Here is a 20135-nt window from a genome sequence, read left to right as displayed (position 1 = left end):
TTTGCGACCGTGAATACTGGCGCATGTGATGTAAGCCCGCAGTGATCTCAAGAGAGTCGTGATTACCTGTCGCTAATCACGACCTTCATCGATTTTTATATCTCGTAATTTCATTGTTTTTTTTTCCTTTTCCTTTTCATTCGAAAGCGATGACCGAACAAGTCTGGGACTATATCAGGGAGAAATGGGAGCACATTGACCAATCGGTGAGTCGATGATCTCTCCCTCCCTTAGCAGTCTTGACCCTTGTTGCATAAGTATCATGTGTTTTTGTGTGCAAATTACTAATTTGCCTTAATTCTTAACAGACACAACGAATCTCATGAAACAGATTCGAATGATCGATGCTCTATTAAACAGTGTGCAAAATTATTCGCATGATATGGCTTTAACACAAAACAAGATCTTATTATTTCCAAAGTAGTAGTAGAACAGAATGCAATAATAGTGAATGCGATTTCCATCTGTATGCTGCGAAAAAAACTTAGGAAGAAAATCGCGAAATCGATCGCATTATCTAGCTATTAATCTAATTCGTGAAAAGAAATTTATAATCAAGAAACATTAGATTTTACATTCATTTATGAATTTTGGATCAATTTCATTCTTTGCACACGTTTTAATAATAATATAATATAATATTATATTTATATAATATTTTTATTATTTCTAGTATAGACTGTTACAGCATAGTTTCCTCTTACATATATTATGTCCTGCATAAAGTGAAAAAAAAGAGGATTAAATCGTAAAATAAAAGGAAAATGTTGAAAAATTTCCTTGTTTTCTTGAAATTGATCCAAATATTTTTTGTAACTATATAAGAATAAAAAAATAGTATATCACTAAATAAACTATGCTCTATTTTTAAATACGTGTATTCTTTATTGATGTTGTAAAAATATAAAGTATAGTTTATAGGGCATATTAAGACACGCGTATAAAGATACGATTTTATTGGACAATTTATGTTTAATATGTGGTGCAAAAAACCCCTTTTTTATTTCGTTAATTTATCTCGAAAACCATTTATTTTATCCTTAAAAGACATATGAAGATAAAGAGCGATTTAACAATAAAATACTAAAAGACATATATATGTCTAGTATTTTAGTCTAGTATTTTAGTCTAGTATATATTTTAGTATTTTATTGTTAAATCGCTCTTTATCTTCATAAAGAGAGACGTAAATAATAAACAGTTTTTAATCTCTCCAATGTATTATAACTATATTATATAACAGATAAAAATATTTATATTTATTTTTAGAATATCAATATGCGTTTTATCTCGTAAGCCATTTGAATTTCGAGCCAGGAAGTTACATGCTAGGACATTGTACATTTTGGTCGATATTGCATTTGCCATACAACAAATTTTTTTAAGCGTATTGATTGGCTGCAGAATAGAAAATTTTTCGAGTTTCTAGAAAGCAGCTAATCAATATGCTTAAAAAATTTGCCGTACAAATATAATACCTTATTCAGCCTTATTCAGCCTTACTCAGGCCTGATTCTGTCAAAGGTAAAATGGCGGGATATTAAAATTTTATGGATGCGATATACAAATTTCAGCTGTAAAACAATGTTAAAAAAACATCTTTTCAACTTTCTGGAAAATCCACAGGAAAATTTTACACAGAAACGCAATAGGGCTACTCTTTTCATCTCTTTTTTCTCTACATTTTTAATTTTTTCGAGGAGAGAGTGGCATCTTTCGTTTTATAAATACGATTTCTCTCATTAATATTCCCTTTCTTATGTATGATTTGTGATTCCAAAATTTTTGGCGATACGATTGATTTTTTGGCTAGTGCCATATTGATTTTCCGTCCTCGTATATTCGTACTGTACTTTGAAAAGGAAATACTTTCAGATGGCGCTAATAACACACTGACCAAAATTATTTCGTAAGAATTTGTTCAGGGTCAGATGCTTCCTGATATTGCTCTCACAATCAGATAGTCGATGAGCGGACAGTGCAGTCATTCGTGCAAAGACTAGTTACGGATACAGTTTTGCTAGGAAAGTGTAAGATAGTGGAAAGAGTCAAGATTAAAGTACCAAGGTGAACTATCGAAATGAAGACGAAAAACAGATCATTATTCAGTAAGCTATGCAAGTGTTATAGCAAGAAAGATATATCGCGGAGATATGAGAACGAGGATTTGCATCTAAATCCAACGATTGAGGTAATTCACACGTGTTTTTATTTATAAAATATCACAAAGAAAGAATTATTATTTGGACAATATTATTCAAGAAATTTTTAGATATTTTATTTATTTATGCCATATAACTATATATTTCTTCTTATTGCACAAAAACTCTATTCTTTGTAAACGTGAGCCAAAAATATGGCAAAAAATACACATATTTTAATTTAAAAATTATATAAAAAACTTCAAGCTTTCTTAGGTCATTACATTACTATTTTTCGGTCAGCTGTTACATGGGATACAACATTTGAAAATTTTATTAATCTAAAATCAGCTGTGTGCTGATTGTTTGCAATTTGTTAATATTAAAATATTTCTTTGACAATTTTTTAAAATATCAAGATTAAATAATAAAATCTTGTAATAATTATATCTTAAATTATTATATGAAAGTTAAATTTTTTTATATTTTTGTATATTTTGTATTGTGTATATTTTATATTTGTGCATTGTACGGTATTTGTGTATTTTTTTACGTATATTACGTATATTAAAAATATTTTTTTTCTAGTAAATCATTATGCATTAGTTTCTAAATTAAATATTTATTTAACTATTATTTACAAAAATTATAGACTGTTAATTATGATTTTTATCTTTATTATCATAAATGCATACATTTAAAACTGATGATATTTATTCATTAATGCTGATATCTGAAAAATATATTGATATAATAATGAAAGATATTGATATTATAAAGCTAAATAGATTTCATAAATCAATGTGATAGTTAAAATACTGATTGTAAAATTGATTAAAAGAAGTTCCTATTGTTATTTTGATTTAATGTTATATAAATAATGTCCGGGTAAAAATACATATAAGTTGTTATATAAAAATCAATATTTGATATAAAATTTATATATATCTATAAAACTTTGAATCTACTAATTAAAAAAATATTAATCTATATATGTCTATCTATATAAAATTTTCTTTCTTTTTCAAAAGATTTATTTTGAAGACCATCACTCTAACTTATATTTTCAATTTTTTTTTGCTCAGTAATTATTATATTTATTATTATATAACAATAAAATAAAATAAAGAAAATAAAAAACATAAATTACATATATTATCTATCTTAAATGTGTGTGATCAATTTTTAACTGAAACTTAGAGATGTTTACTTAATAAAATTTTGGTTTACAATGAAGATCGAAACTATTTCCGTTACGGAGAGCAAATTTTACGATTACTGAGATCATGACTCATTGTACATACAGATGTATCATACGAACATATCAGTGTTTGAAGTTTGATCATAGTGATCTGAATGTTCTCATTTATTATTATATATTTTATTTCTATCTTATTTCTTCTTTTGCCTTTATTATCGATTTCTGAAAAATAGTTTATTTATTTTGAAAATAATTATACGCTTTTAACACACTTCATTATAGTATGCTTATGTCATTTTATAATTTTATTTATAACGTTTCTTAATAATCAATCTCAATAATATTTTTTAAAGAAAGTACTTGTTTCTTGTAAATATGGAACATGGATATATACCTGGAGGAAATTTGGTATATAATTTTCGTATAATTATTCATAAATATATATAATCATATCTTAATAAAATAAAGAGTTATTTATATATATGTCTTTAAATATAACTAGAGATATACGATGCATAAAATAATGAAAAGAAATAAGTAAAAATTTTATTATTGAAAATAATAAAAAATTACATAATTGAAAATCATAGAGAAAAACTAATAATTAGAAATTTCTTAAAAATTTTTCAAAAATATATCTTTATATGTGTGTAAGATTGTTCGTATATCACTTAGCTAGCACAATAATTCTAGCCAGTTACGGTGCTCATCCGAAGACCTTGTTGTAAGAGCAATGAAACAGAAATGTGCACTCCGGAAGTATCTAAACAGGCAATTCATTCTTTTTAATACTTTACGTAGATTATATGAATTAGATAGTCAGAAGAAATTAATGATAAAAAATTAGAAATTAAATTTAAATTAAATTAAATATTTAATTAGATAGGGTAATATCGAAAAATTGAAAAATTAAAAATAACAATACAAAAAATTGTTAGTAAATATTATTAAATAGTGCACATGAAATTGGATTTTCAACATTTCAGTTTTATTGAATATTTTTATAAATGTTTATTAATAGTTCAATATTAATTTATTCAATGATTCTTTAACAAAGTAAATTTTTATTTTTTTCTAAATTTTTACAACCTTTTAAAAATTAATAAGTTTAAATTAATAAGTAAAAATGTAAAACGTTGAAAAGTCCATATAATTTTTCTTCGATTTTAATATTACATGTAATAGATATATATTTTTTTAAAATTTTAATATTGCATGTAATATGTATAGAAATATTTTTGATAACATAAATTTTACAGAAGAGTAATTAACGTAAAAATGCACATTACAGATAATATTCCAAATTAAAACTGTGTTTTTCATTTTTAAAGCTTTCTATTTTTATATAATCCTATAATTCATCATACTAATTGTAAAAATGGCTTATTCTGAAAAAAAGAGAAAGAGAAATATATTATTAAATTTTTTAAATGTGTATGTTCTATTTTTTTAGAAAAATATGCGAGAGTTAATGTATGAGGTCTTTAAATAAAGTAATGAGACTTTTTCGAGATGTGTGTGTGTGTGTGAACTTTTATTTATAATTTAACTATAATTTAACTCTGTCTTCAAAATAGTTCCCTTGGGAAGTCACGCAGCGCCTGAGGCATTGTTTCCAGTCTTTATAGCAGTGCTGGAACTCAAAAAAGTTGCTTTCGATTACGAAGTTTTTGGCACAAAAAACATTTCTGTCATTCCCCGTATTCGCCCGATCTGAGTTCCTGTGACTTCTTTCTCTTCCTGAGATTGAAAACTCATCTCAAAGGACATCACTTTGATACGACCGAAAAATGGCTGTAACCGACCAGCTGAAGGCCATTTGGATTTTTGAGTTTTAGCACTGCTATAAAGATTGGAAACAACGTCTCAGGCGCTGCGTGGCTTCTCAAAGGAACTATTTTGAAGGAGACAGAGTTAAATTATAGTTAAATTATAAATAAAAAATTACACACACACATCTTGAAAAAGTCTTATTACTTTATTTACAGACCTCGTATTAAATTTATAATAAATAATCTATATAAAAAAGTTTAATTTATAAAATATTTCAAAAATACAACGGTTCGAAATTCATATTTTTTAAAATAAGATATGGAATATGAAATGGTAAATTAAAATGGGAAGAAAAATTTATGTTAATTAATTTAAGAAAAAATTTAAATATTCTAAAAGCTATTCATTGTTTCTGTATATTTTCATCGTCGAATGCGATAGAGTTTCGATAAATGAATATCGCTTGAATCAATACATATAAGCATATTTTGCATATTTATGCGTAATACTTAACATGACAAAATATAAATAGGAAATTTAAATAGGAATGTATATATAAAGTAATTGGTATGCTGGAAAATAATAATAAAGCATTTAATGTGTTAGCAAACTTCTGTCGCATTGACGTCATTAACATTGAATATTAATCATGCGTTATGAATCTTATCTCCTTCAGTTTGCCGGAAAGCGTAAAAAAAATTCTCAGTATATTACATTGTAATGTCATCATATAATTTTCTTTTTTCGTTTTAAAAGAATCTTTAATTTTTTCTTTTGAATATAGAAGATTACTTCGTTATACGTTCACACATGATTAATCGAGACGCTGTAACTTGACGCTACTATCATTGGCTGCATCAACAATTGACTATATTATCATACGTCACGTACTTTATATTACTGTGCACAACACATATAAGTAATGAGTGTAATAACATCGCACTTTTTGCTGATAGCTATTATATAACATCGCGACGATCCTGTTTCATGCGGTGTCCAAAGCATTCACTGTAAATTCTGTCTTCATTTGTCTCGATTATATACGATGAAACATATTCCAGTTACATTAGATATAGGATATAAATCTTACATATAAAATATCGAATTTTTAAAATTTTAGTTTTATATTTTGATTTTGCAAAGTAAATATTTTTTGATAATCAAGTGTCGTGTATCACGGTAAAGTAATATGTTTTTTTACAAAAGGAATTTTTTGTTGTAATTAATAGTAATAGTAATTTATGAAAATAATTTGTACAAAAACTTGAGAAATTTCTATAACATTTCTTTATAATTTTAAAATTAAATATTATATTATATATTATGTTATATTAAATATTATATTCGTATTGAAAATCTAAACTTTCTCAATTTCAAATATACGTTACATCATGTGCAACGGATCGCACACGTAAGTTCGGGGCGAGTGCGTACGTGAATTCTTGAACGTACGCATTTTCTTCGGAGCAGGTATATCCCTAAAATACATATGTCTGAATTATGCTTGTCCTTGCCGAAAAATAACTAAAATGTCCCATATGTGTATCATATGTTGGCTGATCCATATGTATATCGTATGTTAGTTCATATTAACATATGATAACACGAATGCCATTTTAGTTGCAGCTTCTTTGGTCAATTTAGAGATTGATTTTTTCATTGTAAGAAAGATATCGATGGTGATTATTATTTATTGTGAAATACCTTCTTATCCAAAAGAGGATATGCAATCAAAGAATATATCGTTATGATAACCTTAATGAAATAATGATATCGGGTCGTGGCAATCTTATCTAAAATGATATGCGGATTTTGATTGTCGGTGAGATAATTAATGCAAGAAAAAACAAGAAATTACATGTATATGCGAACTTCTTTGTTCAAACGATGTTTCGATATTTATCAAAACGCGTATAAAACCGGATGTTTCCGTTTGAATATAAATCCGTAAGATAAACAATATAATTGAGTACTATTGTTATCGCATTTATTATGCACCGATTATCAATTATAGCTTTATCGAGGGTTCTCGTCATCGAGCCCGCAAGTTAAAAAACATCTTGTTCGTTTCGATGTTTATAAATAAAACCGGATTTTTTTTAAACAAATTACTCCGTTATTGTGAAGAAGAGATTACTATAAATTATTTACAAAATCTATTTTCCTACTATATTATCACATACACGTACATATTTTTAATAATAATAATAGTAAAAAAGCAAATTTTTTTAATAAACATACTTTACAATTAAAATACGTATGCACATAAATATATAAGTAAAATACATGATTGGTTGTCGTATTTTAAAAGTATTTATTTTTATAAGCACATAAATATTTTATTAAATAAATATTTTAATAAATATAATAACCAACTACTACTTTTACTTATATATGAATACGTATTTTAATAGTGGAGAGCATATTCATTTAAAAAAAAATGTGCTTCTTACGAAAGTATAGTTCTTACAATAATTCATGATTATCTAATTATTTCAAATGCAAAAAATGAAATTGCGTCAATAACAATGACTCTAAACAACAGTCGCTATCTTGTCAGTCGTTGTTTATCAGTTCGGCTTATGGACAGCTTAGAGAGGTATACGTTTAATTCAGGAAAGACTAACTGATAAAGTAATTCTTTTCGCAGAATCACAGATAACGTAATAACTACATATAAATTATATTGGCAATATTTATCAATTGCACACTACAGGATGTAAAAAATCTCAAAATTCGAAACAATTTTCAGTATTATTAAAGATTGTAATTATAAGGTACAACTAAAAAAAATTGTTTTTGTAATACAATATATAATTAATTATTTAATTATTTTTAATTATTTTTTAATTATTTATTATCTAATATATATATTCATTCATACCATAATTTTCTAAAGCTGTTAAGAGGATATAGAATATAGATAAAGAAAGAAAGAGATAAAAGAGTATATAAAAGAAAAGAATTTATAAATTTGTATAAAGCAAATTTTTTTAATAAACATACTTTACAATTAAAATACGTATGCACATAAATATATAAGTAAAATACATGATTGGTTGTCGTATTTTAAAAATATAATAACTGACTATGTATTTTACTTATATATGGATACGTATTTTAATAGTGGAGAGCATATTCATTTAAAAAAATGTGCTTCTTACGAAAGTATAGTTCTTACAATAATTCATGATAATCTAATTATTTCAAATGCAAAAAATGAAATTGCGTCAATAACAATGATTAAACAACAGTCGCTATCTTGTCAGTCGTTGTTTATCAATTCGGCTTATATTTATGGACAGCTTAGAGAGGTATAAGTCTAACTCAGGAAATACTAACTGAGCATGAAGTAATTCTTTTCGCAGAATCAGAGATAACGTAATGCTACATATAAATTATATTGGCAATATTTATCAATTGCACACGATGTAAAAAATCTCAAAATTCAAAACAATTTTCAGTATTATTAAAGACTGTAATTATAAGGTACAACTAAAAAAAAATTGTTTTTGTAATACAATGTATAATTAATTATTTTTAATTATTTTTTAATTATTTATTATCTAATATATATATATATATTCATTCATACCATAATTTTCTAAAGCTGTTAAGAGGATATAGAATATAGATAAAGAAAGAAAGAGATAAAAGAGTGTATAAAAGAAAAGAATTTATAAATTTGTATAAAGTATAACAGATATTTAAAAAAATAAATGAGAAGATATAACTTTGCAAGAGAAAAATACAGAAGTTGTTACTGAAAAGAACAGAAAACTTTATAAGACACAATACAAAGTCTCTTTAACCGAAGAGACTCGATGACATCACTAACGAAGGATTGAACGGGCGAGCCCCTGAAGCCGTCCAATCACGACTCGACTTTCACTCCTTCGTATTCGAATCTACTGAAATGTTGCATCATTCTTTAAATTTAAAAGTTCTGTCTCGCACAACATATTTCATCATAGTGACGCAATTAGCTTCATAAATTTCTCGATATCAATTAATTATAGTCATACATATCTCTGTTATTTAATGATGCTAATTGAAACTTGCTCAAAATAAAGTGTTTTTCACTCACCAGAATAATCCAAATTAATCTGAATTATTACAGATGTTTTACATAATACTGGCACCAAGAATTATATTAAAGAATTATATAAAGTTTTAACAATAAGAATTAAATATTTAATCATTTCCGCAATTCAACGCAATATTTCATCAAATATTAAACTCAATAATATATTTAAATTAATTAATTTTTATAACTATTCAAATGGTTTGTTACATAGTTTGTTTTGAATATAAAAAATTTTTTGGTTCTCTTTCTCTATTGTTCTTTCTCTTTCTCATTTTTCCTTCTTTTTATAAAAAAATTTGGTTTTTTTCTGAAATAATTAAATAAAACGACCCAAAAGATGGAAATAATGCATCCTATTATATGGAATAATTAATGAAAAGAATAATTAAATGTCGGTTGGTCAATCAATTTATTACTGATATCAATTATACTAATGTAATAATTTCAGAGAATAATCGTTTCAAAAAGTATTTGACCTGTTTGCCCTTGCAAAGGCGAGCCTCCATCTTAACAAGAGGGGAAAGTCACCCCTCTTTCTCCGCTATCATTGCCACCCCACGCACATCCCTTTCCATCTCTAACAGATTTTACAGTGCCGACTCATGACGCTAATATTTGGGCGATCTTTATTTTACGATATCCATATATATATTTAATCACAAATTAAGATGTGACTAAAATTCAAATGAAAATCCTAAATATACCATAAAGTATTTTTAAAATAAAATTTTTATGAAGCAGTATTTTATTATGAACCAAGTAAAATTAAAAATAAAATTAAAGATAAAAATTTGATATTATAAATTGTTTAAATATTACTGCTAAGTTTATCATTTTATTAAATTTTTTATTTAATTAAATATACTTATTTATTAAATTCACATAATTCACAATAAAATAATTTAGAAAGAGTAATTTCATACATTTTTTTATATAAAATTTATTATATAAAATATATTATTATATAAAATTAATTTAAATAATATTTTAATTAAAAGAAATTTTTTAAATATATTAAGAACGCATGTATAATTATTCAATTAAATCACAATTTAAGCTTATTTAAATTAAATAAAAATTATTTAGTCTCGATTAAAAAAAAATTCAGATAAATAAAATATTCTTATAATTATGCAATAAAAATGTAAGTTTCAAAAATATATTTGTACAGACAAAAATATGAAAATAATAATCAATAAATAAATCTTAAAGCGCTTGCAAACTTTTACAATTTTCGATGTTACGAATTTAGGGATTATCTCTCTCACTCTCTCTCTCTCTCTCTTTCGTTAATCGTATTAATTATATATAATTTATACATTCCTATGTTTATAATAATTATACGTATATAATACATTGTTTCATATAGTATGTTTTTCAAAATAATATAAAAAATAAAACATAATAATCTGAAAGAAACTGAAAAGGATAAAATCATCAGACAAAAATCTTAAGATAATCGAATAAAAAAAAGAATTTACTTTAGGATTTTAAAATTGAATCTATCGAGATTCGATATTTGATATATGCAACGAATTCATAAAATAAAATATTCCGTCAAATATCTTCAGAAAAGCAATATTTTTTGCATCAGTTAGAAAAATCACGGGCGAATCAAAGGAACAAGTCCATCACTGATACCATTGCCTCCTCCATGGCCTCCTTTTGCCCCACTGTAGACAAGTTCCATTCCCTCCACCAGAATCGTTCTCGTGGGGAACAAGCGCCGTCGTTCCAGGCAGTCGCGATATAAAGTTCACAGAGATATCTAGTAACTCTTGTGTATCTATCAGAAGTCGAAAAAACTTCACTTCCTAGTTGAGCTAAACTAGTAGCTCTATTCGATAACATTTACGAAGCCAACTACGTAAAAAAAACGTCACGACACGTGATCTAATTTGCGCCTTTCCGCTGATCATTCTAATCAGCAACCACGAAGCTGCTCGAGGGCTGCGCTGCCGAGTGCGAGGTTGGGAGGGCCATGAAGACATCTACATTATTGTGCAGTGACTTGATCAAGCAGGAGGTGAGCAAGTGATTGAAAAATGGAAGGTTAACAAAAATTTAGAGGGTAAAATGTGTATCTGTGTCTCTGTGTATGTCTGTAGTGTGACATCATATGTACTTGGATTGGAGGATGTTTAAAAAAAATTCGGTAAGTTAGGAGCAGAAACAGAAACGTTATCGATTAAGAAAATAGATGAGAAAGATTTTTGATATCTTTTATATGATTGTAATCGTTACATATTAGCGTATAATTTTCCATTTTAAATTAGATAACATACACATATGTTTCATTTGTCATTTTAAATTTTGTTAAAACTATATCATATTATTTATCACGAGAAAAAAATGAAATGAGAATAGAAAATCGTGATCAATTTTGTGTGAAAAACGTGATAATTTTTTTTAAGTGAATTATATATTTCGAGTATTGAAAAATATATTAAAAGAGCAAAGTGCTTTATATATAAAGTATTATGAGTACTTTTAAATTAGAAGTCGTTCGAGGGAAAGTCAAAAGGTTAGAAGTGAGACTCGAAACATGAGATCGGAAAAAATTATTATTATTTGTTTCTTTAGTGTTTTAAAATTAATTGTGTCTCAAATATAAAACTATAAAATTAACAATAAAAGTCGTTTGAAAAAAATCAAAAGGTTAGAAATGAAATTCGAGATATGAGATCAGAAAATAATAATAACAATTATTATTATTTATTCCTTCAGCATTCTGAAATTAATTACCTCAAATAAAAAACGAAAATATTAACAACAATTCTACAGAATAAAAAGAGCCATATTGTGTTGTATGTAAAATTTTATATTTTTTTAAACATCTCTATCTTTTATGGAACATTTTTTATGCATTTCTTTTAAGTATAATATATCACATTAAAATAATATGATTTTTTTCTAAAGATATACTTTTGTATATATATTATATATATATTTAATGTGAATAGTATTCGAGAAAAATCTAGAAAATTAATGAAGCAAAATTTAAAAGATTTAAAAAAATTATTTTTTTGCAGCGTAAAACATTGCTATATTAAAAGATGATTGCATATGTATGTATGTTTGTGTGAAATGTAACGTTTGTTTAGAGATTAGAGATCCTACAAAAAGAAGGTTAGGTAAAAGATTTGTGATAGCATAGTGGACCATTACTTAGAAAATTATTAGGAAATAATGTAATCTACATTGGAATGTATCGAAAAAAAATGAAAAATGCTGGAGGACCAAATTTGATAGATAAGATTGGAGCTAAGGTTAAAAAAGTGCGAAAGAAAGTTGGGAGATGGAAGAGGAAAAGAAATGAGAATGGTATAGTATCTTTACATGATTGTAAAAAAACAAAAGAAATTTCTTGTCCATTTGTATGTAAATTAAGATTGTATGATGTAAGAGGTGAAAGGTGAGGGACAAAGTTAGATGAATAATAAAAAGACTAAGTAGACAATAAAAAATAAAAAAATGTTTAAATAATAAAACAAAAAGACAAATTGAAAAAAAAACATAGAATGCAGTAATGATCAATAATTTTTGATATTGTCATTATCAAAATTAAAACGTCGATAGAGAACAAAATGAGAATAGAAGCGAAGTTTTCAAGATGTAAAATAAAAATTTGCTATCACTAATCTGAAACAAATGTGTATATATGTATTTGTGAAAATATAGAATGATAAATCGATTTTTTAAATTTTAATTATGCAAGTTAAAATGCTAAAATAAAGAAAGGAGTTTGAGAGACAGCAAAAAAATATCATAAAAAAATACAACAACAATAATAATAGATTGAATAATAAACGATAGTACAAATCGTGATAATTTTATTCCTGAAATATTGGGGAATTTTATATATAAATAAATTCCTTCTTAAATATATTTGCTTCTTCTGGAAATTTTGGGAATTTAAACGAGTGGAAAAAACCACTTCGATAAAATTAAGTGAAATTATCTTAGGATTATATCGAATTGCATATCAGTTTAATCGTTCAATATTGGAAAGATGTATGTAATTCAAAATTCGTCATTTATTTTTCTCTAAAAATCTATGAAGATAAAAAAATTATTAAAAATTGCAATCATATAAAATTTTTAGGAAACAAGAGCTTAGGTATGAAATTATAATCACATGTATAAAACGGAGATATTACAACACAGTGGAATTAATCTCGCTGAAGAAATGTAAACCGCGTCTCTTTTAAATGTCAACGATGACGACATCAATAACGCGATAACGGAATCATTTGATTGTATTCATCGAGAACCATGTCGAGCCTTTTCTTATCTTGTGATATATGCAAGTAATAAACAAACAGGAGATGATTTAATAGCTTTTACTGCTATAAAATACAATGAGCAAACGACATTCTGTTAATTAAAAGAACGAAAATAATAATCTCGCGTTCAATCTTTATCTCGTTTCAATTTTTGTTTGAATTTGTACTGAAAAACAGAATTTATTAAAACAATATATATGGTGTATATATTATATTGAATAATTATATCAATGATTACAATATCAATACAATAACTGATGACAAGAAAATATATTTTCCGGAAACAGTTCTATCTATATTGATTATTTATGCCATCAGGTAATTAATATACGTATGCAATCACATAATTGTTCAGAAATAATGAAAAGGTGATCGATTATGATGTATTCAATATTTTTATTTTTTCTTTGATTGTTAACATATGATAATATTTATATTCTACATTTTAAAAAATAATATTTGCAACAAATATTTAAAATAAAAGACTAATTAATATTAAATAATAAAAAAAAGGATTGTGTTCTCAGAAAAAAAATTATGTTTTAATTATGCATCAAAGTTTCTTCTATTTATGAAAAAATATCAAATATTCTATATTAATTCAATAAAATTAAGTAGAATTAATAAGTAGAATTAATAATTATATTTAGAATTTATGATATGTTATGTTTATTGATTGATAAAATGACGTCCATTTTCCATATATTTCAGAATAATAATGACCTATGCAACAGGTATCGCCCACGAAGGATTAAGAAATAAAATTGTATTAAAAAACAACTTAATTTAGATAAAATTTCCTGTTGGAAATTATTAAGCTCACATGCCCATTAGCTTATTATATAATCAGGGACTTTGCTTTCGTCAGAATTTATGATATTAGGATGTACTGCCAATATGCTAGCGAGTTGTAAAAAAAGTTAACTGAAATTCTCAGCACATTATGCCACGTGCATTATCTACTATGCGCTCTTTTGCATATCATGCTTGTATTCAGTATAGTCAGTACATTTGCGTGAGTATTGCACATTCATCTATGTTATTCATTCATGATAAATTCTATTGGCCAGCGAGCGGGTGTGTCAGTGACGTCATAGATCGATGTTTCATTCTTGGTGGGAGGAAGAGTACAACAAATTGGCGGGAAATATGATATTTGCAATATATCTTCCAATTGTTTTCAAGTATATTTTTGTGTTGAATAAAATATATCTTCAACTTTTGTTGAATAAATACATAATCAAATTCAAAATAACAGAATAGTTTATATAAGAGTAGAGTAGTTTATATAAAAAAGTAGTTTATATAAAAAATGGAAAGAGAAATATACTATCTAAATTAGTAATTCTTCTATTCCTTCTTCAAATAAGAAAAAATTTTTAAATATATAAATATAATCACTAAATAAAATTATAAACAAATAAAAAAGAAAATAAAGTAAAAACAGGAGAAACAATATATATAAATATAAAAATGCATAAATGTTGTTATCAATAAATAATTATATATATATATATATATATATATATATATATATATAATTATATATAAAATTATTTATTATATATAAAATTATTTATACACGTATAATATAGAACGTTTTTCATTTAAACAGAATTAATATATAAAAAGAATCAATATATATAATGTAGCTTAATTTAGATAAAATTTCAAATAAAGTCGATTTCGAAATAAATATTTATTAGCCCAAGAAATCTTAAAATTTTTGACAAGTTTGGGATATCCCATGGAAATAACAGTCTCTCGCTTGATGTCGAGAAATCGATTGAGAGAAGATCGATCGTCTCTCGTGTTAAAAATTTCTCGATGTTATATGCGCATCAATAGGAGCAAGAACATTATGCAACGTTTCGTGGTCGCGTACGCGACGCGCATGGTATCGAAGGACGACACAAGGTCACCCAATAACACTGCCGTACGGATCGATAACGAGCCTCATCATTCGTTTCTTTATCCGCAGATACGAGATGCCTGCAAGGACCTCGTCCTGTCTGATGATCAGCTCCAACTCGTCATGCAAAAGCTCACTGACGAGATAAATGCTGGCTTATCAAGGACAACTCACGATGATTCAGTCGTCAAGTGTTTCACCACTTACGTGCAGGATCTGCCCAATGGCACCGGTAAATAAAAAAATGCGTTTTGCTATAACTATTACAAAAAAGTCGCATTATATTTCCCAGCTTTCTCACAATCACAAAAGAAAGGAAAAAAGTTCAAAATAAAATTAAATTTTTACAAAACACAGCATAATTCATGTTATTAAAAAGCAAGTAATTTTTTCATGTAAAAAACAAATTGAAAACATAAAGAAAAAATTTCTTCGCATATTTTAATCTTTCATACATCATATCTTAAAGTTTCCTTTACGAGAAAATTGAAAATAAAATTGTCATGTACGATTGTATTTCATGTAGGACTGGAGAAGTCATTATGAACATTTTGCTTTGTCTATTAAAGATATTTACAATTATTGGGATACTTATGTCAAATTACTATTAAACGTTTATTTGTAGAGAACGGCAATTTCCTGGCACTGGATTTGGGTGGTACAAATTTCAGAGTATTGTTAATCACACTGGAAGGCCAAAAATCCGACATGAAAAGCAAAATCTACGCGATACCACAGAGTTTGATGCTGGGAACCGGTACCCAATTATTCGATCACATCGCTCAATGTTTGGCATTGTTTATAAAAGATCTCAATCTACAGAATGAGATACTGCCATTAGGCTTCACCTTCAGTTTTCCTCTGAAGCAATACGGATTGACAAAGGGTAACTTGGTGAGATGGACTAAGGGATTCAATTGCAGTGGTGTGATCGGCGAAAATGTTGTTGCCCTTCTCGAAGAAGCAATTAGTAGAAGAAAAGTAAGTGCGAAAGCAATCATATTATCATAAGCAAAAAATAGACGAGCATTTTAATATAGTTTGATATTATGATAATTTAGGGAGATCAAAAAAGAAAATATAAAAAAAGCATCGATTGCATTTAGTGATGGATTATAAAATATTTGCTTTCTTTATGTGTGTCTACATATATGTGAAATGTTAATTAAATATAATTCTAACATTTTCCCTTTATAGAAGATTGAGAAACAATTAAGAAGCAAAATATTTTAGAATAATTGCAATTTATATTCAAATATTAATTTCAATTTTCTTAATTTATTAATATATTATAAATAAACTACTTATTAATTAACCTTTATAAAATACATTACGCTTGTAAAAGATAACATTTTTTTCATATAGATGTGTATGTGTAATCTAATATTAATAATATAATTATTAATATATATCTCATACACAATTTAATTAGTCAATATTTTCCGTAGGATGTTAAAATCGACGTATGCGCAATTCTAAATGACACCACCGGCACCTTAATGTCATGTGCTTTCAAAAATCAAAACTGCAGAATTGGTTTAATTGTCGGTACGTATGCAATATTTAATTTTGTATTAATAAGGAAATTTCGTACAATATAAATATTCACTATAATGTTCACTATAATGTTCACTATATCACTATAATGTTACTAATATTAGATGAATATCAGATGAATCAATCATATATTTTAATTTAGATAATTTTATCTGTAAATTTAATACAGACTAAATAATCAAACTACCTAGGGACAGAAAATTGTTCAAGAATTGAGAACAAATTTATTGAACTCTTTCTCCTTCTCTCTCTCTTTCTTTCTGTTTTTCTTTATAAATTCATTATAAATCAGAATAAAATTTTCTGCATTTAAAGGTACTGGATTCAATGCCTGCTACGTCGAGAAAACGAAGAATGCGGAGTGTGCAATTCCGGGCAACTATGATAAAAATAAGGCCCATATGCTCATCAACACAGAATGGGGTGCATTTGGTGAAAGGGGTGTGCTGGATTTCATAATAACTGAATTTGATCGTGCAATAGATGAAAATTCTATTAATCCGACGAAACAACTATTTGAGAAGATGATCTCGGGGATGTACATGGGTGAACTGGCAAGACTAGTGCTCGAAAAATTAGTAAATGCCGGTCTTCTATTCGGTGGCAAATGCCCAAGTGATCTCAGAAAGCGCGGAAAATTCTTCACCAAATACGTCTCCGAGATTGAAAAGTAAGTACGAATTGAATTTAGATATCACCATCATTCAAGTCATCAAAGGCGTTCGATTCATAGTATAATTAATCATACAGATTTGCTATTTATTAAGAATTAAGTCTAGTGACAGGCTAAAATAAGTCGTCGCGAGTGATTAATTGAGAGTTAAGATGCAAAAATTTCGAAAGATCGGATATTATATAATATTTATGAGTTTTTTTAGCGATCCTAAGGGAAGATACACGAACTGTCGGGAAATATTGGCCGAACTGGGACTGCGAAATGTGAGCGATCAGGATTGCGAGAACGTGAGATACGTTTGTTCAGTAGTGTCCAGAAGAGCGGCGCATTTGGTGAGCGCAGGAATAGCGACGTTACTGAATAAAATGAGCGAAGATAATGTAACTGTGGGCATCGACGGTTCGGTGTATCGATTCCACCCGCACTTCCACGATCTCATGACAGCGAAAATTAGCGAACTCCAGCCTTACAAGGTGAGAATAATGATGAATCATAACGAAAGATGAGAGAGATGTATAACATTGATAACGTCGCAGAGATATGCAATATATAGAACAAAAATGCAATATGTAGAATATAGATTTTCATATTTGGGGAAATCAGATGAAATGCTCTATTATAATGAACATAACATTTCAATTTCCAATGATTTTCAATAAAAATTCCTTTTTTGTTATAGTTCGATCTAATGCTTTCGCACGATGGCAGTGGTCGTGGTGCAGCTTTGGTCGCTGCAGTTGCATCACAGAGGCGGTGAAGACGCGGTTGTCGGTAGCGAGATAGAATTCAATTATATGTAACATAAAACCGACACAGACGATGGTACGAGAGTTGATTTGAATGAATGATGAGCGAGTGAATACGAGTGCGAGCGTTGAAGAGAAATTACGACTTTTCTCTACGTTTTAGAAGCATTTTCTACACTGTGTGTGTCCTTCTTTCTTTAAATTCATTTAAAATTATTATAAGATCATTATTCTAAGTTTCTGCACTCTTGAATAATTTGCTAGTCGAAAAAATTTGTGGAAAATGTCTAGGCAAGCATAATTATACTATGGACTTTTCTTCAAAATATTTTAAAGTGTATACATATATATATATATATATATATATATATATATATATATATATACACATGTATATGTACATTTGTCTTATTTTGAGTGTAGAAAATGCAGTTTTAGAACGAATGGACAGAAAAATTGTGCGACGAATAATTCTTGTACATAGAGCACAAAAGTTATAACTTAGTGTATTAGAGTATTAAGTGAATACTTAATGTTCTTTCAAGAAATCAGGAGAGAAAAATCGAGGACATAGATATCCTTTCTGCGGCAGTCAAGTACAATATTCGCTAATTAGCGTGATCCGTTAATTCGCATGTTACTATAATTAGTTTAATTATCTCGTGATTGTTCAATGAGAAATTAGTGAGAAAAAATTAGAAAAAAAAGGTATGTGCGAACAAATCGAAAAACTGTCGGATGAATTTAACTGGCAGAAGAATGTCGAATATAACTTGTTGTTAACAAATATCAACGAGTGCAAACGAATTAAATCGATGATATGCTAAATTGATCACGTGACATCGTATCGATTGTGAAAAACAACAAGGAATTGATAGATTCGAGAATAAACACAGTTCTTTATCGATATTTAATTGAGTACTGCTTTAGTTGATCCTTTCATTTCACTATACAGAATATCCCAAAGCAAATATCTTCTACACATTTTTCAAGCGATTTTTTTCTCAATAAATACATAAGTATCTTTGTTATAGTTTTCGAATAATTAATAGTTAATAAGAAAGAGTTAAACGCCACAATAAAAAAATAAAAAATCACAAAATCATAAATTATAATCTTTAATCTTAATTTTAAATGGAATATTAAAAGAAATATTGTAATTGTGATTTATTTTATTTTGAAAATATTTTTGAATTACTTTAATAAAATCTTAATTTAAAGCATAACTATAAAAAAGAATAATATTAAAAATAATATTTAAAAGAGTATAAGATTATCATTCTTGTACTATATTAAAATTTTAAAAGCTAACTTTTTTTATTATACATGATGTATGCATGATTATATAATCATTCTATTGTTCATTTATTATTCATTTGTATGACATGTTAGATAAAGAAGAATTTTGTTTCTTGTGTTGATTGAATGTACTTTCTTATCTTTATTGCGATAAAGTTTGACGAGACCAATGATAAATCTTTAAGTTTTACAAACTACATTAGTATGTTAACCATTTTCAACTACACTGCGTATATTTGGTAATCTTAAAGTTTGAAAATTTTAGTTCTATTTTGCAAGTTACGCAAATTTTTGTTGTTGCTATGTTACGACAATTGCAAACACTCAAGTTGGTGAGTATTTAGAGATTTAGAATAAAATCGCGAAAATTATTGAAGTATGATACGTCAAAGTGTATGACACACATGCACACATCAATACACCTGTTTTTAAATAATATTACTGCAAGCAAAAGTTT

At 26.9% G+C, this 20135-nt stretch overlaps 2 protein-coding genes across 6 annotated transcripts in view; one reads left to right on the top strand and one right to left on the bottom strand.

Moving 5' to 3' along the window:
• Nucleotides 1-20135, bottom strand: part of LOC105250379 (BRISC complex subunit FAM175B-like) — a 31202-nt gene that overhangs the window by 6742 nt on the left and 4325 nt on the right. The window lies entirely within an intron of this gene.
• LOC105250380 (hexokinase type 2) lies at nucleotides 44-18712 on the top strand. 5 transcript variants are annotated; one of them, XM_011256433.3, is made up of 8 exons: nucleotides 10929-11228; nucleotides 11311-11357; nucleotides 15470-15632; nucleotides 16026-16381; nucleotides 16849-16948; nucleotides 17273-17627; nucleotides 17836-18106; nucleotides 18313-18712. In XM_011256433.3, the coding sequence occupies exons 2-8, from the start codon at nucleotides 11322-11324 to the stop codon at nucleotides 18388-18390; spliced, it is 1359 nt and encodes a 452-aa protein (XP_011254735.1). In that variant the 5' UTR covers nucleotides 10929-11228; nucleotides 11311-11321; the 3' UTR covers nucleotides 18391-18712. The 5 variants fall into 5 exon arrangements, with proteins under 5 accessions (XP_011254733.1, XP_011254732.1, XP_011254735.1 ...); XM_011256431.3 differs by lacking the exons at nucleotides 10929-11228; nucleotides 11311-11357 and adding an exon at nucleotides 44-206; XM_011256430.3 differs by lacking the exons at nucleotides 10929-11228; nucleotides 11311-11357 and adding an exon at nucleotides 1957-2191.

Source organism: Camponotus floridanus, unplaced genomic scaffold (genome assembly GCF_003227725.1).
Source record: "Camponotus floridanus strain SB8 unplaced genomic scaffold, Cflo_v7.5 scaffold1, whole genome shotgun sequence".
In the NCBI taxonomy this organism is placed as follows: domain Eukaryota; kingdom Metazoa; phylum Arthropoda; class Insecta; order Hymenoptera; family Formicidae; genus Camponotus; species Camponotus floridanus.
The sequence above is the reverse complement of the archived record's forward strand: the minus strand, read 5'-3'. Positions and strand labels throughout refer to the sequence as shown.

Excerpts from the sequence above, each read along its gene's own strand:
- LOC105250380 (XM_011256430.3), top strand. The coding sequence starts at position 2,081 with ATGAAGACGAAAAACAGATCATTATTCAGTAAGCTATGCAAGTGTTAT. Across the intron at positions 15,633-16,025 it reads GGATCTGCCCAATGGCACCG|AGAACGGCAATTTCCTGGCA; the intron begins GTAAATAAAAAA and ends GTTTATTTGTAG. Across the intron at positions 17,628-17,835 it reads TACGTCTCCGAGATTGAAAA|CGATCCTAAGGGAAGATACA; the intron begins GTAAGTACGAAT and ends GAGTTTTTTTAG.